At 45.1% G+C, this 27,935-nt stretch overlaps 1 protein-coding gene across 2 annotated transcripts in view; it reads right to left on the bottom strand.

Annotated features, from left to right (window-relative positions):
- map3k2 (mitogen-activated protein kinase kinase kinase 2) overlaps positions 1-27,935 on the bottom strand; it is a 72,810-nt gene that overhangs the window by 42,824 nt on the left and 2,051 nt on the right. The window contains exons 2-3 of one of the 2 annotated variants that reach the window (XM_052014347.1): positions 6,862-7,045; positions 1,722-1,795 (exon numbers count right to left, since the gene is read on the bottom strand). In XM_052014347.1, coding sequence (XP_051870307.1) covers positions 1,722-1,725 — 4 coding nt within the window. In that variant the 5' untranslated portion in view covers positions 1,726-1,795; positions 6,862-7,045. The remainder of the gene's footprint in view (positions 1-1,721; positions 1,796-6,861; positions 7,046-27,935) is intronic. The other variant, XM_052014354.1, reaches the window with a different exon arrangement.

Here is a 27,935-nt window from a genome sequence, read left to right as displayed (position 1 = left end):
CAGCATAATCAAAGACCCCATCCACCCGGGTCATCCTCTCTTCTCCTCTCCCATCAGGTAGAAGATACAGGAGCCCGAGGGCTCATACCACCAGACTTAAGGACAGCTTCTACCCCACTGTGATAAGACTATTGAACAGTTCCCTTATACAATGAGATGGACTCTGACCTCACAATCTACCTTGTTGTGACCTTGCACCTTATTGCACTGCACTTTCTCTGTAGCTGTGACACTTTACTCTGTACTGTAATTGTTTTTACCTGTACTACCTCAATGCACTCTGTACTGACTCAATGTAACTGCACTGTGTAATGAACTGACCTGTACGATCGGTTTGCAAGACAAGTTTTTCACTGTACCTCAGTACAAGTGACAATAATAAACCAATACCAATATCAAGAATATTAAAGAGGACAATACAGCCCTGGGCTCGAACACCTGACTTCTCCCCCACACCAATTTATTTCACATAGCCAATTAAACAAAGGCCACATTCACTCCATCAGATTGAATGCCGAAATGCCACCACCTAGTCTAATGAACACTCTGTCAGCCCAAACACTCCAAACCAGCAGTCAGACTGATTGGGGCTCATTCAATCTGGATTCACTAGGTTGATTTCTGGGATGTGGAAGTTGTCCTATGATAGGAAATTGTAGTTTAGAGGCAAAGACGATCTCATTAAGACGTACAAGGAGTGAACATCACCAATAGCTTGTCCTGGTCCAACCACATAGATGCCTCAGCCAAGAAAGCTCACCAGTGGCTCTCCTTCCTCAGGAGGTTAAAGAAATTGGTATTAGAACTGGTTTATCATTGTCACACTTTATCGATGCACCATAGAAAGCATCCCATCTGCATGCATCATGACTTGGTACAGCAACTGCTCTGCCTGAGACGGCAAGAAACTGCAGAGAGTTGTGGACACAGCTCAGCACATCACGGAAACCAGCCTCCCCTCCATGGACTCTTGTCTACACTTCTCACTGCCTCAGTAAAGCAACCAACATAATCATGAACCCCAACCACCCCGGACATTCTCTCTTCTCCCCCCTCCCATCAGGCAGAAGATACAAGAGAGCACGTACACCAGGCTCAAGGACAGCTTCTATCCCGCTGTTATAAACTTTTGGATTCAGATGATTAGACTCTGGTCAAGGTGTGTGGATGCTACATCACTGATTATGTTAAGAGTGATATGTCTTTGGGAAATAAGGAGATCACGAGATATGGGGACTGGGTAGGAAAGATAATTTAAGGTACATAATGAGCCATGACTTTATTGAATGATGCCATAGGCTGAAGGCACTGTGTGGCCAACTCCTGCTTATATATATATGCTGCCTTCCCCAGGCACTAAAATTGCCATGACATGTTCACTTTCTGCCAAAGCCTCTATATCAACAGTGAGCCAATGATGTTTTCCAAGGAGAGTCACGCCCACATCTGGTGACATCTATCCTATCATCAGATTCAATTGTTGGGTAAGATTTAGGATATCTGTAATCTGAACACTGGGTAACACTGCTGGGCACCAGATCCTTCAGCCTAGCTCCAACCTGCCACCCATTTAAGTTTCTAGTTAGCAGAATGAACCTTCGTTATGTTATCCTGAGCCACTGCTTCCCAACCTGGCCAGCTTCCATTAGGTTGCTATTAAGTTTTCAACTTCACTCACCCATCTTTGTTGAGAAATAAATGGGAACAAACGCTCAACTCACCCATACTGGCAGCAAGCTGGCCAAATGAATCTTTAACAGGCAGGTGACTCTCCCATCAATAGACTGAGGTTTACCTAAAACATAAAATGCATTCAAGGATGTCAAAACACACAATAAGCCCCTTGGCCTCCACACCAGTTTCACCACACTGACCAATTTATCCTCACACATAACCCCTGCAGCCAATTATCAAAAGCTTCTTTCATATCATCAGGTTGAATACTGACAGGCCAAAGTCCATCCCATTCCTCGTTCACCATCCAAGGACTTGGGTATTTCGTCCTCCTGAAGGGAAAGTGAGACTTTGGGATAAACTGTATAGGTTTGCCCAATCAGCTGAGGCCCTTTCCAAACGAACATTGTCCGAGCTACTCAACTCATGGGTACCTTGCATGGACGTGCACTAATTCGGTTGGTCTCCAAGCACATCATATTGTGTGCTGTGAAAACTAGTTGTCTGCTCCATGTGTCTGCCCATCTGTGTGTGTGTGTGTGTGTGTGTGTGTGTGTGTGTGTGTGAGAGGCACTCCCAAATCAAGCCAGTCCCAGTTCAAGGTGGGAACTTTTCTGAAGGTAAGTGCCCCTCTAATTATGGGGTGCTCACATACAAAAAAATAAAGATCCCAGAAGTAAATCTAGGATTGTTTACATATGCATAAGGTTAGGATCTTGCTTTCAGAAGTGAAACAACTTTTAATTTGTAGAAGATTATGTTGACCTAAAACCAAACAATGAGGCACCTACTTCCACCATGTAGGTGGAGCTGAGTCCACGGCTCCATGATCTTATTGAATGGCGAAGCAGACTTGACGGGCCAGATGGTCTCCTCCTGCTCCTACTTCTTATGTTCTTATCAATTCAACATTATATTGGTTTCAACCTTTGTCACTCCGGCCATTTTTGCCTGTGGCTCAAGCTATTGCAGAGGTGAGTCTAAGCTTCCCAAATACAAGTGGGTGCCTTTATCTGCAGTGATACTTAGGTAGTATCAGTGTAGAAAACAACAAATGGTTCAAATTGGTCCACTAACTGAAATAAATATATTTTTTTAATGCAGTTTTCCTTTTCTAAGGAATGAAGCTGTTATAATCTTGTAAGCACTATCTGACTAATGGTGGAAGAGATTCAACTTACAAAGGGAACTGGATAAATAATTGACCTGCAGGACTCAGGAAAGGTCAGGAGATTGCAGTTAATTGGAAAGTCCAAGCAGACAGCAAGCACCAAGGACTTGTTGTTCTTATGTGACCTGAGCAACAGTTCAAAAAGATTCTAACTCCCTCAAAGAGAGCACTGAAATTGTAGCCTGCTCCTACTGAAATTAAATGACTCAAACTCAACAGGAGTTGTCACATGTATGAAGTTTATTAAACTATAACCTTAAGGTCAGATGTAGATTGCACAACATTCAGCACCACTCGTAACTCCTCAGATAATGAAGCAGTCCGCAACCAAATGCAGCAAGACCTGGACAATATCCAGGCCTGGGCTGATGGGTGGCAAGTAACATTCATACAACACCAGTGCGGGCAATGACAATATCCAACAGGGGAAAGTCCAGCTCATACCCCCTGATATTCAATGGCATTACCACCACTGAATCCCCCACTGTCAGTATCCTGGGGGTTACCATTGACCAGAAACAATTAGAGTAGCCAGGTATGCAATGTGATTACAAGAGCAGGTCAGCAGCTCAGAACCCTACAGTGAGTAACTTGCTTTCTAACTCCCCAAAACATGTCCACTACCCACAAGGCTCAAGTCAGGGGTGTGATGGAACACGCTCCACTTGTCTGGATGAGAACAGCTTCAGCAACACTCAAGAAACTCAACATAGCAGCCCATTTGATCGGTACCATTCACTCACACCACCACCGACACACAGTAGCAGCAGTTTGTACCATCTACAGGACGCACTGCAGCAACTCATCAAGACTTCTCAGACAGCACCTTCCAAACTCATGACTACCAGCTAGAAGGACAACAGCAGCAAGAGCATGGGGAACACACCACCTGGAAGTTGCCCCCCAAGCCACACACCATCCTGACTTGGAAATACATCGCCGTTCCTTCACCATCACTGGGTCAAAATCCTGGAACTCCCTCCCTAACAGCACTGTGGATATACCCACTCCTCAAGGACCGCTGACGAAGATTCCCACCTAATTTAGTCCCATTTGTCTGCGTTTGGCCCATATCCCTCAAAAAAAACATGTCTAGCTTCTAATTTTTCCTAGTTCTAATGAAAAGCCATCAATTCAAAATTCTCTCTCCACAGATGCTGGCTGAACTGCTGAGAATTCCCAGCATTTTCTACTTCTTTTTGTATTTCAGATTTCCAGCATCTGCAGGCTTTTGCTCTTCGAAAACACCATCACTGTTCTACTTTCAGACACCTTGCAGATGAAAAGTTCTGGATATGTTAAACCTACAAGTACACTGCTAGTTTGTATTTCCTGAAACATCTACAGCAAATGTATAACTTTTCAAAAACAGGGAGAAATTAAGACAACAGCTGCAAGTAAATGAAAGAGAAAAATTACTTTAAATATTCCACTTCTACTGAAACAGACTGTGCAATTTTGGTTATCCTTGACTTTAAGTTCCTGCCCCTGGTATTATGCAGTGAATGTGAAATACACTGTGCCCCCATGACAGAATTATTAAAAGAGCAAGACAAGAAAAGCAAGCTCTGAACAACCAGGCAATATTAATTCAGAGATTTTAAAAAGTGCCCAAGGGAAATAGGAGGGAGAATACAATATTGACAGCTTAAGAGGGTAGAACTACAAGGAAACTACTATTAAATCACAGCAAAAGAAACGTGTTCAGTTCTGGACATGAACTTTTGAAAGTTCTTGAAGAAAGAGCAAAGAAGTACAAAAGGTTTGCTGAAATGGTACCAGGGATAAGGTGATACTCGGGAAGTTGAGATTGTTATCCTCAGAGAAGAGAAAGCTGTTGGAGAGTTAATAGGAGCCTTCAAAGTTATGAGGGATTTTGAAATAAGAAGAAATAGTTTCACAGGCAGAGGAGTCAATGATCACAGTACACAAATAATTAATGGGTGAGATGAGAATTTGTTTTAAAAACACTGAATTGTTATCTGGAATGGATTGCCTGGAAGGACATTCAATAGGAACTTTCAAAAGCAATGTGTTACAAAAATAAGAAAGAAATATTTGTCACCTAACCATAGGAAGGATATCAGTAAGATTGAAAGAGTGCAGAGAAGATTTACTAGAATGTTGCCGGGTCTTCAGGAGTTGAGTTACAGGGAAAGATTGAACAGGTTAGGACTTTATTCCTTGGAGTGCAGAAGAATGAGGGGAGATTTGATAGAGGTTTACAAAATTATGAGGGGTATAGACAGAGTAAGTGTGAGTAGGCTCTTTCCACCAGAGATAAGTACGAGAGGACATGGCTTTAGGGTGAAAGGGGAAAGGTTTAGGGGGAACATTAGGGGGAACTTCTTCACTCAGAGAGTGGCGGGAGTGTGGAACGGGCTGCCATTTGACATGGTAAATGCGGGCTCACTCTTAAGTTTTAAGAATAAATTGGATAGATACACAGATGGGAGAGGTCTGGAGGGTTATGGACTGGGTGCAAGTCAATGGGACTAGCGGAATAAAGTTTTGGCACAGACTAGAAGGGCCGAATGACCTGTTTTCTGTGCTGTAGTGTTCTATGGTTCTATTTGCTGGGTTACGTGGAAAGAGTATGAGTGTGGCTAACTGGATAGTTTTAAGTTAGCACAGTGAGGATGAGCTCAATGAATTTCTATTCTCCAAGATTCTATGAAACTAATTTCTCTTTTGCACTATTTATTTACTTTTGTAACTTATAGTAATTTTATGTCTTTATGTCTTGCACTGTACCGCTGCCACAAAGCAACAAATTTCACGACATACATCAGTGATAATAAATCTGATTCTGAAAAAAACACGTCAAGGCATAAATGCTGCACCCCTGGGCATCCTTTAACCTTCTCCAACATACGTGGGCAGGTTCCTCTGTCCTAACAGATACCCAGCTCTCAATGATGTAGTGAATCTTTGGCATCTCTCAATCCTCTAGCTGAAGATGGTCCAGAAAAGATTCACAAGGATGTTGCCGGGACTGAAGGGCTTGAGTTATGAGGAGAGACTAGGTATGTTGGGATCGTTTTCCCTGGAGTAAAGAAGTCTCCAGAGTGACCTTGTAGAGGTTTATAAAATCATGAGGGGGCCAGATAAGATGGATTGTTACAGTCTTTTTCCCTGGGTAGGGAAGTCTAAAACTAGAGGGCATTTTAGCTTTAGGTTCAAAGGGAGAGGGGAGTGATTTAAAAGGGGACCTGAGGGGCAAGTTTTTCCACCAGAGGGTGGAGGGTATATGGAGTGAGCTGCCAGAGGAAGTGGTAAAAGTGGGTACAATTACAACATTTTAAAAGACATTTGGACAAGTACATGGGTAGGGAAGGTTTAGAGGGATATGGGCCAAATGTGGGCAAATGGGACTAACTCAGGTGGGTGCCGTGGACATGTGGGGCTGAAGGGCCTGTTTCCGTGCTGTATAAACTCTATGACTCTCTCCACAAAACTGTCCACATCAAGCAGGAGGGTGCCCACAGCAAGTTTTTCCGAAGCAGAAGTGGCACTACCAGCTCCCTCTAAGTAAGGGAAATGCAAAACTCCCAAGTTGATAAAACAGTTCATTTTTGGAATTGCTAACGAAAATAATGCCTGGTCTCATGAACCCCGAGAGACTGCGTTAGGACTTAGTTCCCTGGTTAAAAAGCAACCTTGCCAGAACCATCTTCTCAGCAAGAAAGAGCTTCAAATTTTCAAGAGGTGCAACTCATAGTAATTATCCTCCACCACCACCATTACATAATAGTGATGATTGTGCATTTTCCCACTGCACCAACTTCAATTGTGCAATAAATTGTTAATTCTGCTTTTCCAGTCTAGTACGTCCAGCTATTGAGGAGAGTGCCAGATATCTGTGACAGCAGCGATTGATCGATTAACACATGATGCAAATCACACAAGATTGGTTTAAGCACCTATTTCATTAGTGCGTCAGTTCCAGTACTTTCAGTGACGAGATCCCTGAAAATCAACAAACTCATCTTTTCATCCCAAGCACACACCGTTACCTCAAGGATTTATCCTTGGCTTCCTCCCGTATCTCATCGATGCACTGCCCGTAGCGACATCATCTGAAAACACGGCATCAGTTTCCACATGCGCGCGCTGACGACACCAGCTCCAGCTCACCACCGCCTCTCTCGACCCCGCCACTGACTCAGATTTGCCACGTTCCTTGTCCAATATCCAGTACTGGATGAACAGAAATTTCTTTCAATTGAACGTTCAGGAAACTGAAGCCATTGCCTTCACCCTCTGATCCCTGGCCACACTTCCCCTGGTAGGTGCCTGGAACAGTCTGCCATGGGAAGTGGTGGAAGCAGATACAATAGCAATGCTTAAGAGGCATTTAGACAGATACATGAACAGGCAGGGAATGGAGAGATATAGAGCACGTTATAAGGGTGGGAAGATGCAAGATGGCGCCGGAGTGTGGCGACTCGTTGCAAGCTGCTCTTTACAGATCTACTCATTACCCTTACTATAATCGTTCTGCACTTTTAAATTTAAACTCTATGTCACTAACTATTACTAATAATGTTCTTTTAAATCTTCTTACAGGGCTGGCACTGTGACACTTTACTCTGTACTGTTATTGTTTTTACCTGTACTACATCAATGGACTCTATACTAACTCAATGTAACTGCATTGTGTAATGAATTGACCTGTACGATCGGTTTGTAAGACAAGTTTTTCACTGGACCTCGGTACAAGTGACAATAATAAACCAACTCCAGTACGTGCTGGCAGATGGGATTAATTTAAATTGGCGTCATAAGATACCTTTATTAGTCACATGTACATCGAAACACACAGTGAATTACATCTTTTTACGTAGAGTGTGCTGGGGGCAGCCCGCAAGTGTCGCCACGTTTCCGGCGCCAACATAGCATGCCCACAACTTCCTAACCCGTATGTCTTTGGAACGTGGGAGGAAATCGGAACACCCAGAGGAAACCCACGCAGTCACGGGGAGAACGTACAAACTCCTTACAGACAGCAGCCAGAATTGAACCTGGGTCACTGGTGCTGTAACAGCGTTATGCTAACCGCTATACTACCGTAACCACGGTATCCTATTTTACCTTGCTGACATCCAATCCCCACACTCGATCAACCACAAACACTACACAGCCCACAGTATGACAACCTCTGCCCTCTCTCAGCCCATCGGCAACTGAAACCCTCCTCCGAAAAGCAAAAAACTGAAGATGCTGGAAATCTAAACTAAAAACAAGAAATGCTAGAAATGCACAGCAGGTCAGGCCACATCTGTGGGAAGAGAAACTGAGCTAACATTTCGTGTCAAAGACCCTTTGTCAGAACTGGGAAGAAGGGAAAAGAAACTCATTAAGCTGCAGGAAGGGTGTGGGAGGGGGAGGTCTCTGATGGGGTAAAATCGGGGTGACCATGGGGATGTAAACAAAGTTATCTGGTCATTGGGTGAATGGGAACGTAACGTGGTCAGTGGGTGAATGGGAATGTAACCTGGTCAGTGGGTGAATGGGAACGTAACCTGGTCAGTGGGTGAGTGGGAACAGTAACCTGGTCAGTGGGTGAATGGGAACGTAACGTGGTCAGTGGGTGAATGGGAACGTAACGTGGTCAGTGGGTGAATGGGAACGTAACGTGGTCAGTGGGCGAGTGGGAACGTAACGTGGTCAGTGGGTGAGTGGGAACGTAACGTGGTCAGTGGGTGAGTGGGAACAGTAACCTGGTCAATGGGAGCTAAGTGAGCTTCTTACCGAGCTGCTTTTGTTTCCTTTGCAGTTCTGACAAAGATAAGATCTTTATTAGTCACATGTACATCGAAACACACAGTGAAATACATCTCTTGTGTAGTGATTTTGGGGGGCAGCCCGCAAGTGTTGCCACGCTTCCGGCACCAACACAGTATGCCCATAACTTCCTAACACGTACATCTTTGGAATGTGGGAGGAAACCGGAGCACCCGGAGGAAACCCACCCAGACACGGGGAGAACATACAAACTCCTTACAGACAGTGGCCGGATTTGAACCCGGGTCGCTGGCGCTGTAAAGCACTGTGCTAACCACTATGCTACCGTGCCGTCTTCGACTGAAACATTACGTCTGTTTCTCTTCCCATAGATGCAGCCTGACCTGCTGAGTATTTCCAGCATTATCTGGTTTTATTTCAGAAACCTTCCCTTGTGCTGCTGTTGTTCCCACATTTAACCACACTAAGTGCTCTGCCGGCCTGCTCCCACTCTTCATGCACCATAACCTTTAGCTAATCCAAAACCCTGCTGCCTGTGTCCTGACTCCCATCATCTCAACCTGTCATTAGAACTGTGCTCACTGACCTGCACTGGCTTCCAGTCCAGTCATATCCTGATACAGGATTTCGAACCGCAATGTTGACAATACCTCCCCCCCCCCCCAGCCGCCACCCCCACAGATGCCGCACAACCTGCTGAGTTCCTCCAGTGCTCTGTGTGTTGCTCCAGATTCCAGTGTCTGCAATCCTGTGTCTCCTGTGATATCTCACATTTAAAACTATGCTCCAGTTTCCTCCCACTTTCCAAAGACATACAGATTAGGAAGTTGTGGGCATGCTATGTTGGCGTCGGAAGCGTGGTGACACTTGCAGGCTGCCCCCAGAACACTCAAAGCAAAAGATGCATTTCACAGTGTGTTTCAATGTACATGCAATTAATAAAGTATCTTATATTCAAACTCCCACAGGCTCATCCCTCTGTGTCTGCAATCAGCCTTGCAACCCCTAAGGACCTCTGCACTCCTCCACTTCTGGCATCTCACAAATCCCCCATTTCTTTTGTTCCTAATTGGTAGCTATGTCTTCAGTTGCCTGAGACCAGGCTTTGAAATTCTTCAATCACCTCCCTCTCTCCTACTTTAAAACACGCCACAAAATCTCTCTCTTTAACCACCTGTCCTATCATTTCTGTCATTTCAATCTGAAATATCGACAATTCCTCCCCCCTCCCCCCACAGATGCTGCTCGACCCGCTGAGTTCCTCAAGAACGTTGTTTGTTGCTCCTATTCCAGCATCTGCAGTCTCCTGTGTCTCAGTCTCTATCATTTCTGTACTTGGCCTGAGGTCTAACTTTGTTTTATTACATTCATAGGAAATATTTTATAATGTTTTACTGCCTCAAAAGCGATCCTGAAAAGCAGGTTGTTGTTCTGCAGCTCAGAATAAAACTACCTCCGCGAGGTAATGATGCAGCTCTCTGGTTAGACCACACTTGCAGTACTGTGTCCAGTTCTGGTCGCCTCATTATAGGAAGGATGTGGAAGCATTGGAAAGGGTGCAGAGGAGATTTACCAGGATGCTGACTGGTTTAGAGAGCATGCATTATGAGGAGAGACTAAAGGAGCTAAGGTTTTACTCTTTGGAGAGGAGGAGGATGAGAGGAGACATGATAGAGGTGTACAAAATATAGATAGAGTGGACAGCTAGCGCCTCTTTCCCAGGGCACCAATGCTCAATACAAGAGGGCATGGCTTTAAAGTAATGGGTGGGAAGTTCAAGGGAGATATCAGAGGGAGGTTTTTCACCCAGAGTGTGTTTGGGGAATGGAATGCGCTGCCTGGGGCGGTGGTGGAGGCAGGTTCATTGGTCAAATTCAAGAAGTTGCTAGATAAGGATATGGAGAAATTTAAAATAGAGGGATATGTGGGAGGAAGGGGTTAGGTAGTCTTAGGCATGGTTTAAAGGTCGGCACAACATTGTGGGCTGAAGGGCCTGTATTGTGTTGTACTGTTCTATGGTTCTATGATTCTACAGATCAACTAATAAAAATGTAACAGCAGGAGATACAAAAATGAATACTGCTGAGTCAACAATGCCAAGGATTCAACTTGCAAACTACTTCAAGTGAAAGTCAAAGTTTTTAATCTCTTTTCAGATGTTGTTGACCAAATTGTTGAAGAATATAAGGTGTGGTCTTGTTGAGTTCTCTTCATTGACCAAACATGGAAAACAGGAATAATAATTTCTATGATTGTTTGATTGAAAAGTGAGGGTGGTGTCCACTGAGCCACTGCTGAGAATAAAACTACACTGCACAGACCCAGGATGGGAGGCAGAGAATAATAGACTTGACCTCTCCAATTCCGGTTATTAGAACCGTTGAACATGACAGCACAGAAAACAGGCCATTCAGCCCTTCTAGTCTGTGCCGAAACTTTATTCTGCTAGTCCCATTGACCTGCACCCAGTCCATAACCCTCCAGACCTCTCCCACCCATGTATCTATCCAATTTATTCTTAAAACTTAAGAGTGAGCCCGCATTTACCACATCAGATGGCAGCCCGTTCCACTCTCCCATCACTCTCTGAGTGAAGAAGTTCCCCCTAATGTTCCCCCTAAATCTTTCCCCTTTCACCCTAAAGCCATGTCCTCTCGTACTTATCTCTCCTAATCTAGGTGGAAAGAGCCTACTCACATTTACTCTGTCTAAACCCCTCATAATTTTGTAAATCTCTATCAAATCTCCCCTCATTCTGCTACGCTCCAAGGAATAAAGTCCTAACCTGTTCAATCTTTCCCTGTAACTCAACTCCTGAAGACCCGGCAACATTCTAGTAAATCTCCTCTGCACTCTTTCAATCTTACTGATATCCTTCCTATAGTTAGGTGACCAGAACTGCACACAATACTCCAAATTTGGCCTCACCAATGTCTCATAAAACCTCACCATAACATCCCAACCCCTGTACTCAATACTTTGATTTCTGAATGCCAGGATGCCAAAAGCTTTCCTTACAACCCTGTCTACCTGTGACGCCACTTTCAGGGAATTGTGTATCTGAACTCCCAGATCCCTTTGTTCCTCTGCACTCCTCAGTGCCCTACCATTTACTGTGTATGTCCTACCTTGATTTGTCCTTCCAAGATGCAACACCTCACACTTGTCTGCATTAAATTCCATCTGCCATTTTCTGGCCCAGTTGTTTATTACAATCAACTTAGTCTCAGCCAACCAGTGACAGCCAATACCTGTTGCCTAATGGCCCCCTCCCCTTTAGTTTTTCTTAGCACAATGTGCAGAGTATAATTGCAGACATAATTTTTGGATGTCTGTTGCACATTTAATAATTTTTTCCTCTCTACATCTTATGGAAATTTCTACCCACCATGTACTAATTTTCAAGTCTCTTGACTCAAGGCCATTGCCTGGAGAAGTCTCATATTTCTTACCCAGTTGATTCAACCCTTGCCTGGCTAATATTGTCACCTGTTCATTGATGTGGGCACAGAACTTCTCAACATTGATCTTGAGTTGTCAAGTGGTTAAGTGTACTCTTACTTCTGTGTCAAAAGGCTGAGGATTCAAGGAGGTTATTACTGAATCTCAGCAGGGGTCATGTGCTCATCCCTCAGCACCACACTTTAGAAAACTCTTACAAAAGGAGCAAAGGAGATTTACTAAAATGAAGCAACACACAAAGGCACTGGAGGAACTCAGCGGGTCAGGCAGCATCTACGGAGGGAAATGGAAGAACGTCTCGGGTTGAAAACCTTCATCTGGACTGGAAAGAGGAGTGATAGCTGGTATAAAAAAGGTGGAGGGAAGGGGTGGAGCAAGAGCTGTCAGGTGATAGGTGGACCCAGGTGAGAGGGGGCGGGGGGAAATAAGCAGATGAGGGAGGGAGGAGAGCGGGAATGATGTCAGAAGCTGGAAAATGGTAGGTGGAAGTGACCAAGGGCTGAGGAAGATGGAATCTGACAGGAGGGGATGGTGGAGTATGGAATAAAGGGAGGGAAACCAGTGGGAGGAGTGTGTGTGTGATGGGCAGATGGAGAGGGATGGGGAAAGAGACAGGGTGATGGGGGCCAGTTGGATCAGGAGGAGAAAGAAAAGAGGGAAAAAGGGGAGAAAAGGGACAGAGGGGAGAGGTTACCAGAAGTTAGAGAATTCAACGTTCACGCCATCAGGTTGGAAACTGCCCAGGAGGAATATGAGCTGCTGTTTGTCTCATTTGCGTTTAGACTTGACCTGGCAGCGGCGGAGGCCGAGGACAGACAGGTCAGTGTGGGAATGGGATTAAAATGGCTGGCAACCAGGAGATCCCGGCTGTTACAGCAGACAAAGCCAAGGTGCCCAACTAAGAGGTCCCCCAGTTTGCACTGGGTCTAACCGATGTAGAGGAGGCCGCACACGGAGCAATGCGTAGCACTGAGGGATTCACATAGAAAAGACTGCCTCACCTGGATGGGCTGTTTAGGGCCCTGGATGGTGGTGAGGGAGGTGGTGTAGGGGCTGGTGCAACCCTTTACGCAGTTAGAGGAACGAGTGCCTGGGAAGGGAGGGGAAAAAAATCGGGGGGGGGGGAAATAATTGGGAGGGGACGGGGGAGAAAATCAGGAAGCGAAATTGAGGGGGAGGGTAGGGAAAAGGGAGGGGGAGAAAAGGGAAATCGGGGAGGGGGAGGGAGGGTAAAATTTGTGGGGTGGGGGGGGACAAGGGAGTCACTGAGAGAGTGGTCCCTATGGAAAACTGGGAGGGAGGGGGAGGGGAAGATGTGCCAGGTGGTAGGTCAGAAATGTGTGCTTTTTACCTCGTTTAACATTGACAAAAGATCCAGAGAATGTATCGCCATATCCCCCATTTAAAGATTTTGTCTTATTCAATAATGAGGTGAGTTTTAAAACCAAAACCCTCTCTATTATCATCTGCCTCTGCATCTGCCATGAGACAGCAGGTTCTGGGAGAATGGTAATTAGCTTTCCTTAGTGCAATGTACTGGCTACAATTGCAAACACAATTTCTGCCTCTCCTACCACTGATAATCTTACACACCAATGTACTTAGGATGTCCTCTAGCCCTGTATTTTCCAGAATGTTCATTTAGTTCTGGTCCTGTTACACCTCCCGAAACATTTATCTCTTGGACATCTACCTTCTATGAATCAATCTTTCCTTTGGATAACTTCCATGTAACTGCCACTGATCCCCCGCTTTACCCTCGCCACCTCATAAAGACCACTCTTTGAAATAAAAATATATAATGCTGGAAAAACTCAGCAGGACAGGCAGCATCTGTGGAAAGAGAAACTTAACATTTCAGGTTGAAGATACTTCATCAGAACTGAGTTTTTTTTTCCTTAAATACTTTCTTAGAATTTATTATCACTGTCTTATGACGTGAAATTTGTTGTTTTGCAGCAACAAAGACATAAAATTACTAGAAATTACAAAATAAATAAATAGTGCAAAAAACAAGGAATAATGAGGTAGTGTTCATGGGTTCATGCACCCTTCATAAATCTGATGGCGGAGAGGAAGAAGCTGTTTCTGAATCGTTGAGTGTGGGTATGAAGGTTCCTGTACCTCCTCCCTGATGGTAATAACGAGAAGAGGGCATATCCCAGATGGTGGAGATCCTTCGTGATGGATGCTGCCTTCTTGAGACACCACCTCTCGAAGATGTCCTTGATGGTGGGGAGGGTCCTTCCCGTGATGACCTGGCTGAGTCTACAACCCTCTGCAGCCTTTTGCAATCCTGTGCATTGGACCAGGCGGTGATGCAACCAGTCAGAATGCTCTCCACCATACATCAGTAGAAATTTGCAAGTCTTTGGTGATGTACCAAATCTCCTGAAACTTCTAATGAAGTAGAGCCGCTGGTGTGCCTTCTTCATGATCGCATCAATGTGTTGGGCCCAGGATAGATCCTCCCAGATGCTATTTAAGCTGAAGATTTCCTATTTAGGTTGTAATACTGGATAAAGAAACTCCTTAACATGGTAAGTTGCATTCACATTGCTGTGCCTTGAAGATCTAATACACCTTGCATACAACTGAGCCTGTACGCGGTGCACCAAGTCAGGTGTGTTCACAGTGCAATAGCTTTTCAGATAATAAACTTCAGGGAAGAGAAGGACCAACATTCCATCAGGTAAACAGTTGTTTTCGATAGATATGGATCAAATGCAGGCAAATGGGACTCGCTGAGATGTGCATCTTGGTTGGCATGGACCTGTTTCAATGCTTGTGTTACTCTGTGACTAATTGGAGAAATTTACCTGTGGGTTAACAGGATGTTCTCACACTAAGTAATTAATGCAGCCAAGTACTGTGCCAATATAAATATTTTCCTGCTGATAACTAGCTTTGCTCATACATTTTAATAACAAGGTAAATATAATTGAAGAATAAAAAGATAAATAAATCTATTGGCTATTAGACACTGCTTTAAAGTCTATGGTTTAAATATAGTGAAAATCCAAAATTTAGCAATAATAAAAGTTTGATTTTGTTTGTCAATTTCCTTATGACAGAGGCTGCCATTTGGCCCATCAAGTCTATGCTAGTTGTCAGAGTAATCCCATCAGTGTCACTCCCCCCACTTATTTTCCTGTAACCTATTCTCTCCGACATGCCCTAATGTAGGTGGGTGACAGAAGAATCAGAGAGGGGTTATAGCAGCCAATTTACCTCCCGATCAGTGTGCCTCTGGGATAGGGGAGGAAACCAGGGCATCTGGGGGAAATTCCAGTGGTCACAGGGAGAACGTGCAAACTGCACAGAGACAGCACTCGAGGTCAGGATCGGAGCTGGGGAACTGGAGGTATGTGGCAGCAGCACTAACTGCAGTTGCATCTGACAGGGAGAATACATGGAGTCATTCCACTGCTCCACTTAGTCCTAAAATCAGATCCTTACAGGGGTCGACTCTTAATGTTTTTGAAAACAAGGTGGCACAAACAGTACAGCTGCTGCCTCACGGGTCCAGCAACCCGGGTTCAATCCCGACCTCTGGCACCATCTGTGTGGAGTCTGCACGTTCACCCCTTGACTGTACAGGTTACCCCCAGGTGCTCCGGTTTCCTCCCACATCCCAAAGCCTTGCCGGTTGGTAGGTTAACTGGCCACTGTAATTTGCCCCAAATATGAGAGTCGACGGAGGCAGCCAGAGAACCCACAAGACCATAAGATACAGGAGCAGAATTAGGCCATTCGGCCCATCGAGTCTGCTCCGCCATTCAATCATGGCTGATTTTTTCAACGCCTTCTCTCAGTAATCCTTAACCTATTTACTAATCAAGAACCTATCAATCTCTGCCTTAAATACACGCAATGACTTGGCCTCCACAGCCCTCTGTGGCAACGAATTCCACAGATTCACCACCCTTTGGCTAAAGAAATGCATCCTCATTTCAGTTTTACCGGGTGCAACACTGACCTCAGGTGCTGGTTGTGTATTCTTCCTGTGACCACACTGGCTTCCTCTGGGTGCTCTGGTTCCTCCCCACATCCCAAAGGTTGGTAGGTTAATTAAACATAGAACATAAAACAGCAAAGCACAAGAACAGTGTTGTGCCAACAATGATGCAAATCCTAACTAATCCTTTCTGCCTGTACGTGATCCACACCCCTCCATTCCCTGCCTGTTCATGTGCCTGTCTAAATGCCTCTTAAATTTCCCTACAATGTCTGCTTCAACCACTTACCCTTGCAGCGTGTTCCTGGCACCTAATACTCTCTGTGTAAAAAAACACATGCCTCACAAATCTCCTTTGAACTTTCCCCCTCTCACCCTAAAGCAATAGCCTCTAGTGTTTAACATTTCTATCCTGGGAAAAAGACTCTAAATATCTACCCTATCGATACCTCTTATAAACACCTATCAGGTCGCCCCTCAGCCTCCAATGCTCCAGAGGAAATAATCCAAGTTTGTCCAACTTCTCCTTGTAGGTAATACTCACTAATCCAGGCAAAATCATGATGAACCTCTTCTGCACCCTCTCCAAAGCCTCCACATCCTTCCTGTAATGTAGTGACCAGAACTGCACACAATACTCCAAATGTGGCCTGACCAAAATTTTATACAGGTGCAATATGACTTCCCGACTTTTATACTCAATAGCCCGACCGATGAAGGCAAGCATGCCATACACCTTCCTTACCACCTATCTACTTGTGATGCCACTTTCAGGGTGCTATGGACCCGCACCCTAAAACCCCCCTGTACATTGTGCTCCTAAGGGTCCCACCATTTACTGTTTACTTTCCCCTTACATTTGACATCCCAAATTGCAACACAGCTGGCTGCTGTAAATTGCCCCTAATGTGTAGGTGAGTGGTTGAATCTTAGGGGAGTGTTGAGAATGTGAGCAGAATATAAAATGGGGGAGGGATTAGTGTGGAAATGGATGGTTGATGGTCGGCATGGACTTGCTGAGCCAAATGGCCTGTTCCCATCCTGTATCCCTCTATGACAGTGCCATACGGAACAAAAACATATTGTTCCCAGACAAAGGAAAGGCTAAACTAATTGCACTGTTAAGCAAATATCACAGGTCAAAGGAAAGCAATATTTCACCACCCACATAATTTGACTCCAGTCCAGGAACAAACACCTTCATGTACAAATTAAGTTGCTCACACACAAACTGAGCACTCCCTTGTGTTTGTATTACTGAGATTATCAGTTACTTTATACAACCTACTTAACGGAAGTTTACCTAACAGATCTGCAATATATACACACTTTTTATTTTATACATATATCAATACTACAGTCAGGTCTTGTACAACTTGCTGCTCTCTCCACTTTGCACCAAAATACACCATGCACCTTGACAGGCAACTCTGACCACTTAGAATAAAAGCATTCATGATGTTCCAAAACACTGAGGCTGATAAAGATTTCCTTTTGAAGTGCAGCCACTGTTGTGATGCAGGAAATGTGGTAGCACTCTCATGCATAGCCACTTCCACAAAACATCAATCTGATAATAAAACAGGAAGCACTGGAAACTATCAGCCACTCGGGCAGCAACCATGGAGAGAGAGTTAGTGACTGGACATTGGCCCATCCTAATGATAACAGACGTTGGCTGTTTATTCCAGAATGGGCGGTGTGATTTTAAAATGTTTTGTAGTGCTTTGGGAAAGTCTTTATGAATGGGGAGGTTGAAGTGCTCCTGAGCAACTGAGGGTAAGCAGCTTCAAGTTCCTGGGCGTTAACATCTCAGAGGATCTATCCTAGGCCCAACACATTGATGTAATCACGAAGGTAGCAGCCAGTGGCTCTACTTCATTAGGAGTTTGAGGAGATTTACTTTGTCACCACAGACTCTTACAAATTTCTGCAGATGTGCAGTGGAGAGCATTCTGACTGGTTGCATCACCACCTGGTATAGAGGCTCCAATGCACAGGATCACAAAAGGCTGCAGAGGGTTGTAAACTCAGCCAGCTCAAGAAGGCAGCATCCATCACCAAGGACCCTCACCATCCGGGACGTACCATCTTCCTGTTACCATCATCGGGGAGATGGTACAGGAGCCTGAGAACCCACACTCAACGATTTAGAAACAGGTTCTGCCCCTGAATGGTCCATGAACACTACCTTATTGTTATTCCTCTTTCTTTTGCACTATTTATTTTGTAATTTATAGCAATTATGTCTGCACTGTACTGCTGCTGCCAAACAACAAATTTCACGTCATATAAGTCAGTGACAATAAACCTGACTCTGATGTCTTTATGTTCAGAAAGGACATTGGAATGTAGTGAGCGGCAGACAGGCAAAGTGGACCAGCATCAGGACTCCCTCAACTGGAGTGGATCCAAAGGTCCTTGTCACTAACCACATGGCAGCATTAGCTGCAAATGGTGAGGTACTTTACAATACCAGGGCCAGTGTGGTGCAGCTTTCTGGCCATACTCCCCCGTGAATTTCCAGCAAGTTACTTGTGCCCATGGTGAAACACCTGCATACAGCAACACAATACCCACCATGGTCGATTCCAAGGGACTGCCTAAGAAATTCCATGTAATATAGTTACAGACATGTGCCTGCCAGTCCTAGACGGACCTAAACAAAGCAGTCTGTACCCATATAAAATAGAAAGAACTGGACCCACCAGTTCTATGCCACTGTGATATATGGTGACTGATCTGTATCACCAGTACCATACCCCCAGTGTAATATCACAGATCTGTACCAACCTGCACTGTATCCCACAGCTCTGTCAAGGGCAGATCCTTGCCTGACCAGTCTGATTGAATTTTTTGAGGAGGTAACAAAGTGTATTGACAGTGCAGTAGATGTGGTTTACATGGACATTATAAGGCCATCAACAAGATCCAACATAGAAGACTGGTCCAAAAGGTTAGGGTCCATGGAACTCACAGCAAGTTGGCAAATTGGATCCAAAATTGGCTTGGCAATAAGAGACAGAGGGTTATTTTTGTGATTTGATGCCTGTGACTAGTGGTGTTCCATAGGGATCAGTGCTGGGACCCTTGCTGCTTGTAATTAATGTGAATGATTTGGACGTGGATGTAGGAGGCATGATCAGTAAGTTCACAGATGACACAAAGGTTGGTGGGGTTGTTGACAGTGTGGAGGGTGGTCATAGGCTACAGGGTGATATTGATGTGTTGGTGAAATAGGTTGAGAAATGGCTGATAGAGCTTGTGAGGATGGAGCATTGTGAAATGTGAGGTGATGCATTTTGAAAGTACTAATGAGACTAAGACACACACCATGAATGGTAAGGTCCAAGGGAATATTAAGGAACGGAGGGACCTTGATTTGCAAGTCCAAAGACACTTGAAGGTGGTGATGCTGATAGATAACATGGTTAAGAAGGCACATGGGATGCTCACCTTCATTATTTGGGGCACTGAATTCAACAGCAGGGAGATTATCCTCCAATTTTATAAAACATTGGTCAGACCTCAGCTGAAGTACTGGTCGGCACACTATGGGAAGGATTCGAGATGAGCACTTGAATTGCCTGGGCATAGAAGGCTATGAGCCAAGAGCTGGAAGATGGGATTAATATAGAAGGGTGGCCACTGGTCAGTGTGGATGTGGTGGGCCGAATGGCCTGTTTCCATGCTGTATGACCTATTTCTACAGGTATAGTAATCGCTTTTGTAAAACCCTTGAGCACAGCCGTCCTGTACCACAGCTGCAAAGGCCAGTACAGTATCTGTGTTATACACTGACGGCCACGAGCCCACCATCACCATAACTGTTTTATGGCGACAAAGCTATCCTCACCAGCATTGTATCACATTATATACGGACAGACAGTCTCATCATTACAGTACTCCAGTGTCCTACCGCTGATATGTACGCACCAGTATTTTATCAATGTTATACTGACTGACATCGGTCATGGACATCAGTGAGGCAAGCATACAAATGAGGAGCAGGAGTTGACTATCGCCCCTTAAGCCTGCTCCATCATTCAATAAGGTCATGACCAATCTGATTGTAACCTCAGCTCTGCATTTCTTCCCAATCTCTCCAGTAAGTTTTTACCCCCTCATTTGTCCACCTCTGCATTAAAAAATTCAACAGAAGGGGATTGGTACGTCACCACCCACCCCAACAGCCTCCAATAAACCCAAACCCATGGTCACCACTGAGGACACAAGATCAGTCTTCTGGAGAGTGAACCTGCAGAAGGCATCTAGCCCTGATGATGTCCCTGGCTGTGTCCTCAGATCCTGCGCAGATCAGCTGACGGGGGTATTTGCACACATTTTTAACCTCTCCCTGCTTCAATCTGAGGTCCCCACCTGCTTTAAGAAGGCCACCATCATCCCGGTACCTCAGAAAAACAAGGTAACGTGCCTCAATGACTACCGCCCGGTGGCCCTGACATCCACCATCATGGTGCTTAGAGAGGCTGGTCATGGCACGCATTAACTGCAGCCTCCCAGACAACCTCGACCCACTGCAATTTGCCTACCGTCGAAACGGGTCTACAGTGGACGCCATCTCCCTTGCCCTACACTCATCTCTGGAGCATCTGGACAGTACAGACACCTACGATAGCCTATTGTTTATTGACTACAGCTCTGCCTTCAATACAATAATTCCAAGCAACTCATCACCAAACTCTTTGAGACCTGGGACCCAACACCTCCCCCTGTAACTGGATCCTTGACTTCCTGACCAACAGACCACAATCAGTGCGGATAGGCAGCAAAACCTCCAGCACGATTATTCTCAACACTGGTGCCCCACAAGGCTGTGTCCTCAGCCCCCTACTCTACTCCCTATACACTCATGACTGTGTGGCCAGATTCTGCTCTAACTCCATCTACAAGTTTGCAGATGATACCACCATTGTAGGCCGTATCTCAAATAACGATGAGTCGGAGTACGGGGAGGAGACAGAGAGCTGAGTAACATGGTGTCATGACAATAACCTTTCCCTCAATGTCACCAAAACAAAAGAGCTGGTCATTGACTTCAGGAAAGCAGGCGGTGTACATGCACCTGTCTACATCAATGGTGCTGAGGTCAAGAGGGTTGAGAGCTTTACATTCCTTGGAGTGAGCATCACCAATAGCCTGTCCTTGTCCAACAATGTAGACACCACGGCCAAGAAAGCTCACCAGCGCCTCTACTTCCTCAGGAGGCTAAAGAAATTTGCCATGTCCTCCTTGACATTAACTAACTTTTATCGATGCACCATAGAAAGCATCCTACTTTTATTGATGCACCATAGAAAGCATCCCATCTGGATGCATCACAGCTTGGTATGGCAACTGCTCTGCCCATGACTGCAAGAAACTGCAGAGAGTTGTGGACATAGCTCAGCACATGACGGAAACCAGCCTCCCCTCCATGGACTCTCTATACTTCTCACTGCCTCGGTAAAGCAGCCAGTATAATCAAAGACCCCACCCATCCAGGACATCCTCTCTTCTCCCCTCTCCCATCAGACAGAAGATACAAAAGCCTGAAAGCAGGTACCACCACGCTCAAAGACCAGTTCCATCCCACTATTATGACTATTGAACAGTTCCCTAGTACAATAAGATGCTCTTGACCTCACAATCTACCTCGTTACGACCTTGCACCTTATTGTCAACCTGCACTGCACTTTCTCTGTAGCTGTGACACTTTACTTTGCATTCTGCATTGTTTTACCTTGTACTACCTCAGTGCACTGCATAATGGTGATCTGTATGAACAGTATACAAGTTTTTCACTGTACCTCAGTACAAGTGACAATAATAAACAAATTCCAAAAAAAATTCATAAACTTGGTTCCCTGCACTCTATTTAAGGAAGAGAATACCAAGACTCACAACCCTCTGAGAAAGAAAACGCTTCTAATCTCTGACTTGAACAGTGACCCATAGTTCTAAACTTGTGCAGGAGAAATATCCTCTCCACATCCACCCTGTCAAAACCCCTCAGGATCTTTACAGACCCAATGATGCTGCCTGATCTGCTGAGTTTTCCAGCATTTTTTGGTCTTATTCCTTCAGTATCATATAAGTTTCAATCACTCATCTAAGTTCATGCCTAGCCCATCACACTTTGTCCTCAAAGACCAATCCGTCTATTCTAGGTATTTGTCTAGCAAATGAAAATCAAAAAAAAAGTTGCAGGTGCTAGAAACTAGAAAATACTGAAAACACTCAGCAAGTCAGACAGAATCCGTGGAAAGAGAAACAGACTTAATGTTTCAAATCTTGGACCAGGTTTGTAATTTATATAGACCACAGTACAGCGGTAGAACTGAAAATATGGGTACAATCTTGGCGGTTACAAGTCTGTTGTTTTATCAAACTGATACATTGGTATTGGTTTATTATTATCACGTACTGAGGTCCAGTGAAAAACTTGCCCTGCATACCGATCGTACAGGTCAGTTCATTACACAGTGCAGTTACATTGAGTCAGTACAGAGTGCATTGAGGTAGTACAGGTAAAAACAATTACAGTACAGAGTAAAGTGTCACAGCTACAGAGAAAGTGCAGTGCAATAAGGTCCAAGGTCACAACAAGGTAGATCGTGAGGTCAGAGTCCATCTCATCGTAACATAGTCCATGCACCTGTTACTGTATGATAATGGGGTATAACGTGGGTTTGGAGACATGAAACAATATGGGTGATTTTTCATGCTTTACTGTATGCTATACAGTACCACGGAAGAGTTCTGTCGCTGTTTCACACTATCCAGTCCAGACTAAGACAGGCGTGTCACTGTAGATTGCTGCTTCCCATGCATTAACAACCTTTTTTAAATAAGGAAACCAACACTGTACAGAGTACCCGAGATGTGATCTCACCAATACCCTATTTAGCTGAACCATAACCTGCCTACTTTTGGATTCAATTCCCCTAGCAATAAATGAATAAGTTCTGTAGGCTTTCCTAATCACTTATTGGACAGTGACAGATCGATACTACTCAGTGCTGTGAACTAGCATTGTATCATCAGTTCTTCATCCACCCGTACTGTACCTCAGTGTTATACAAATGGAGCTGTCCCCACAAGTACTGCGCTCCTATATAATGGACCTATACTCACAAGTGTTATACAACGTACCCACCAGTGACCAAGACTCTGTAGCCAGCAATACTCCAGTCCCTATCAGTGCTGTAACAAAGTATGACAAAGTGACAGACCAGCACTCTCAAGTGCTGTATTGTTATTATAATGGAGCAGATCTTTTTCCACCACTGTACCCAGTATTATACAGTGATAGACTTGTCCCTACCAGTAATACAACCTGTACTCTCCAATACTGCAATAGTGGTAGACAGTTACATGCCTGTCCTAGTCTACACTGGATAGTGTGAAACAGCAACAGAACTCTGCTGCAGTACTGTATAGTATACAGAAAAACATGAAAAATCACCCACTTTGTATAGTGTCCCCAAACCTATATTATACCCTACTATCATACAGTAACAGGTGTACCCATCAGCATGTATCAGTGTGATAAAACAACAGACTTGTAATCACCAAGACTGTACCCATATTTTACAGTGTTCTCCCGCTATACTCTAGTTTATATAGATGATAAATCTGAGCCAAGCAGAATTACACATGCTAGATCTGTGCCTTCCAGGGACTGTGTCCTGGCATTGACTGTGAGTGTAACAGGGCCTTCAGTAATGTCATAGAGCAACAGATCGATGCCCAACAGCACTAACCCCCAGTATCTTTATCCAGGACTACTATAATGAAGGTTCAAAACAACATGCGTCCTGACCAGTACTGTATGCTTATTTCACACAGTGACAAACAGGTCCCCCAATATCTGCACAATTGTTACACATTCACAGTTCTGCACCCAACAATGCTGTACACCAGAAGGGGTTCTGATGAAAGATCACTGACCTGAAATATTAACACTGTTTCTCTCTCCACAGATGCTGCCTGACATGCTGAGTATTTCCAGCACTTTGTTTTCATATCGATAGTCCTGTTCCTCAGTGTTATCCAGCAACAGACATGATCCCAACAGTACTCAGAGAGTTGTACAGCAACAAAACAAGCCCTTTGGCCCACCACATCCATGCCAACCATTTGGCCCATCTATACTAACCCCATTCGCTAGCATTAACATAGAAAACCTACAGCACATACAGGCCCTTAGAAATTACTAGGCTTGCCCATAGCCCTCTATTTTTCTCAGCTCCATGTACCTATCCAAAAGTCTCTTAGAAGACCCTATCGTATCCGCCTCCACCGCCGGTGCTGGCAGCCCATTCCACATACTCACCACTCTCTGAGTAAAAAACTTACCCCTGACATCTCCTCTGTACCTACTCCCTAGCACCTTAAACCTGTGTCCTCTTGTGGCAACCATTTCAGCCCTGGGAAAAAGCCTCTGACTATCCATCCGGTCAATGCCTCTCATCATCTTATACACCTCTATCAGGTCCCCCCTCATCCTCTGTCGCTGCAAGGAGAAAAGGCCAAGTTCCCTCAACCTGTTTTCAGATGTTCATATCCTTCTATGCTTTGCCCCACACTTTCCCCTCACTTCTTTACATCAGCAATTTCCCGTGTACTTTTTCAGTCCAGATGAAGGGTCTCAACCTGAAACATCAACTGTCCATTCCCCTCCACAGGTGCTGCCTGACCTGCTGAGTTCCTCCACCAGTTTGTCTTTTATTCACCTAGGTTTGAGAGTATTAATGATAAGGAAAGGTTGGACACACCTTGTGTCCAATTGTTTTCTCTGGAGCGTCAGAGGCCGAGAGACAACCTGAGAGAAACATATAAAACTGAGAGGCAGAGCTAGGGTAGTCAGAGGTCTGGGTGGAAATATTAAATACCAGAGGGCACAACCATAAGGTGAGAGGGGGAAAAGTTGAAAGAAGATTCATGTGGCAAGATTTTTTTTAAAAAACACAGAACGGAAGGAGCCTGGAATGCATTGCCAAGGGAGGTGGTAGAAGCAGATGGGATTAGTTTAAATTAGCATCAAACACATTGTGGGCCAAAGGGCCTGATCCTGTGCTGTACTGTTCCATGATCTACTGTGATATTGACCAACCAATATTCACCAGTATTACTCAGTGACAGTTCTGTATCCATCTGTACTCCACCCATTTGTTATATGATAGACCTGTCCCTATCAGTACGATAACAAAGTATTTATTACGTAGCCAGAGACCAGATTTCTCAGATGCTGCACCCATGTTATAAAGAACATAGAACAATTACAGCACAATTCAGGCCCTTCAGCCCATAAAGGGATTATTCTATTTTTTTGGGATCATACGAGTAGACTATTTTCTAAACGGGAAGCAAATTCAGAAATCGGAGGAGCAAAGGGACTTGGGAGCCCTCGTGCAGGATTCCCTGAAGGTTAACTTGCAGGTTGAGTCGGGAGTAAGGAAGGCAAATGCAATGTTAGCATTTATTTCAAGAGGACTAGAATATAATAGCAAGGATGAGGCTTTAGAAGGCATTGGTCAGGCCATATTTAGAGTATTGTGACCAGTTTTGGACCCCATATCTAAGGAAGCATGTGCTGGCATTAAAGAGGGTCCAGAGGTTTACAAGAATGATCCTGGGAATGAAAGGGTTAATGTAGAACATAGAAAAACTACAGCACAATTCAGGCCCTTCGGCCCACAAAGCTGTGCCGAACATGTCCCTACCTTAGAAATTACTAGGCTTACCCATAGCCCTCTATCTTTCTCAGCTCCATGTACCTATCCAACAGTCTCTTAAAAGACCTTATCGTATCCACCTCTACCGCCGTTGCTGGCAGCCCATTCCATGCATTCACCACTCTCCAAGTAAAAAACTTACCCCTGACCTCTCCTCTATATCTACTCCCCAGCATCTTAAACCTACATCCTCTTGTGGCCACCATTTCAGCCCTGGGGAAAAGCCTCTCACTACATACCCGATCAATACCTCTCATCATCTTATATACCTCTATCAGGTCCCCCCTCATCCTCCGTTGCTCCAAGGAGAAAAGGCTGAATTCCCTTGAGGAGCATTTGATGGCTCGGGACCTGCACTCACTGGAGTTCAGAAGGATGAGGGGGGATCTCATTGAAACCTACCAAACATTGAAAGGCCTGGATAGAGTGGACAAGAGGTCTGGGTTTGAACAAACTGGGGTCTTATTGGACGACTGATCGTGGTCGGTCTGATAAAATTCTTTTTGATTGGTTTGTGTGTGTGGAAACCAGCAACAATGAATACATTTTTGAAAAAGCCAACCTCTGTGGGATTGCAGGGGGTGAGGAAGCCTGCTTTGGGAAATATTGCTACAAAGCTAAACCTTAAAGCAGTAAAGCAGTCTATGAGAAAGGTGGATATTCAGAGACAGAGACAATCCCAGAGAGGATGTTTCCAGTAGTGGGAGAGTCTAGGACCAGAGGGCACAGCCTTACAATAGAAAGACATCCCTTAGAACAGAGATGAGGAGGAATTTCTTTAGCCAGAGGGTGGTGAATCTGTGGAAGTCATTTCCACACACGGCTGTGGAGGCCAAGTCATTGGGTATATTTAAAGCAGAGTTGATAGGTTCTTGACGAGTAAGGGCATCAAAGGTTATCAGGAGAAGGCAGGAGAATGGGGCAGAGAGGGAAAAATAAATCAGCCATGATCAAATATTGGAGCAGACTCGATGGGTCAAATGGCTGAATTCTGCTCCTCTGTCTTATGGTGCTATGGGATGGAACAATTCCCACCACTATTGTACCAGTGTTACACAGTGATAGACTTCTTCCCTCAGTAATATAAAAATGGCAACACAGCAGCAGACCAGAACTCTGAGTACCATAACGTCTGAACCAACATCCAAGAGTGAAGTAGGGAAAGGCCAGTACAATACTGCAGTAAAGTATAAAACGTAGTGAGAAAAATGTTCAGTGACGCACCACTGCCCAAATCAGCATATATGCCATTATCGTACAGGGATAGCAGAGTACCCATCCACACCTAACATTACAGCACCAGTGAGAAAATACAGACCTGTGCCCATCAACATTGTATCCCGGTGTGAAATAGCGACAGGCCTGTCCCCACCCGTACTGTACCCTGGTGTTATACAGCGACAGACCCATCCTCACCGGTACTGTATCCCAGTGTGAAACAGCGACAAACCCGTCCTCACCAGTTCCGTACCCCAGTGTTACACATGACAGACCCGTCCCCACCGGTACAGTACCCGGTGTCATACAGCGACAGAGACCGTCCCCACCAGTACAGTACGCTGGTGTCATACAGCGACGGACCAACCCCACCGGTACAGTACCCCGGTGTCATACAGTGACGGACCTGTCCCCACCGGTACTGCACCACGGTGTCATACAGCGACGGACCCATCCCCACTGGTACTGTACCCAGTGTCATACAGTGACAGACCTGTCCCCACTGGTACTGTACCCGGTGTCATACAGTGACAGACCCGTCCCTACCTGTACCACACCCCGGTGTCATACAGCGACAGACCTGTCCTCACCGGTACCACACCCCGGTGTCATACAGCGACAGACCTGTCCCCATCGGTACTGTACCCCAGTGTTATACACTGACAGACCTGTCCCCACCGGCACTGTACCTCGTTGTTATACAGCGACTGACCCATCCCGACCAGTACTGTACCACAGGCTTATAGAATGACAGACCCGTCCCCACCAGTACTGTACCCTGGGCTTATAGAGTGACAGACTCGTCCCCACCAGTACTGTACCCCAGTGTTATACACTGACAGACCCGTCCCCACCGGTACTATACCCCAGTGTTATGCAGCGACAGACCCATCCCCACCGGTACTGTACCCCAGTGTAAGACAGCGACTGACCCATCCCGACCGGTACTGTACCGCGGGCTTAT

Source organism: Pristis pectinata, chromosome 1, assembly GCF_009764475.1.
Source record: "Pristis pectinata isolate sPriPec2 chromosome 1, sPriPec2.1.pri, whole genome shotgun sequence".
NCBI classification, from domain to species: Eukaryota; Metazoa; Chordata; class Chondrichthyes; order Rhinopristiformes; family Pristidae; genus Pristis; species Pristis pectinata.
The sequence above is the reverse complement of the archived record's forward strand: the minus strand, read 5'-3'. Positions and strand labels throughout refer to the sequence as shown.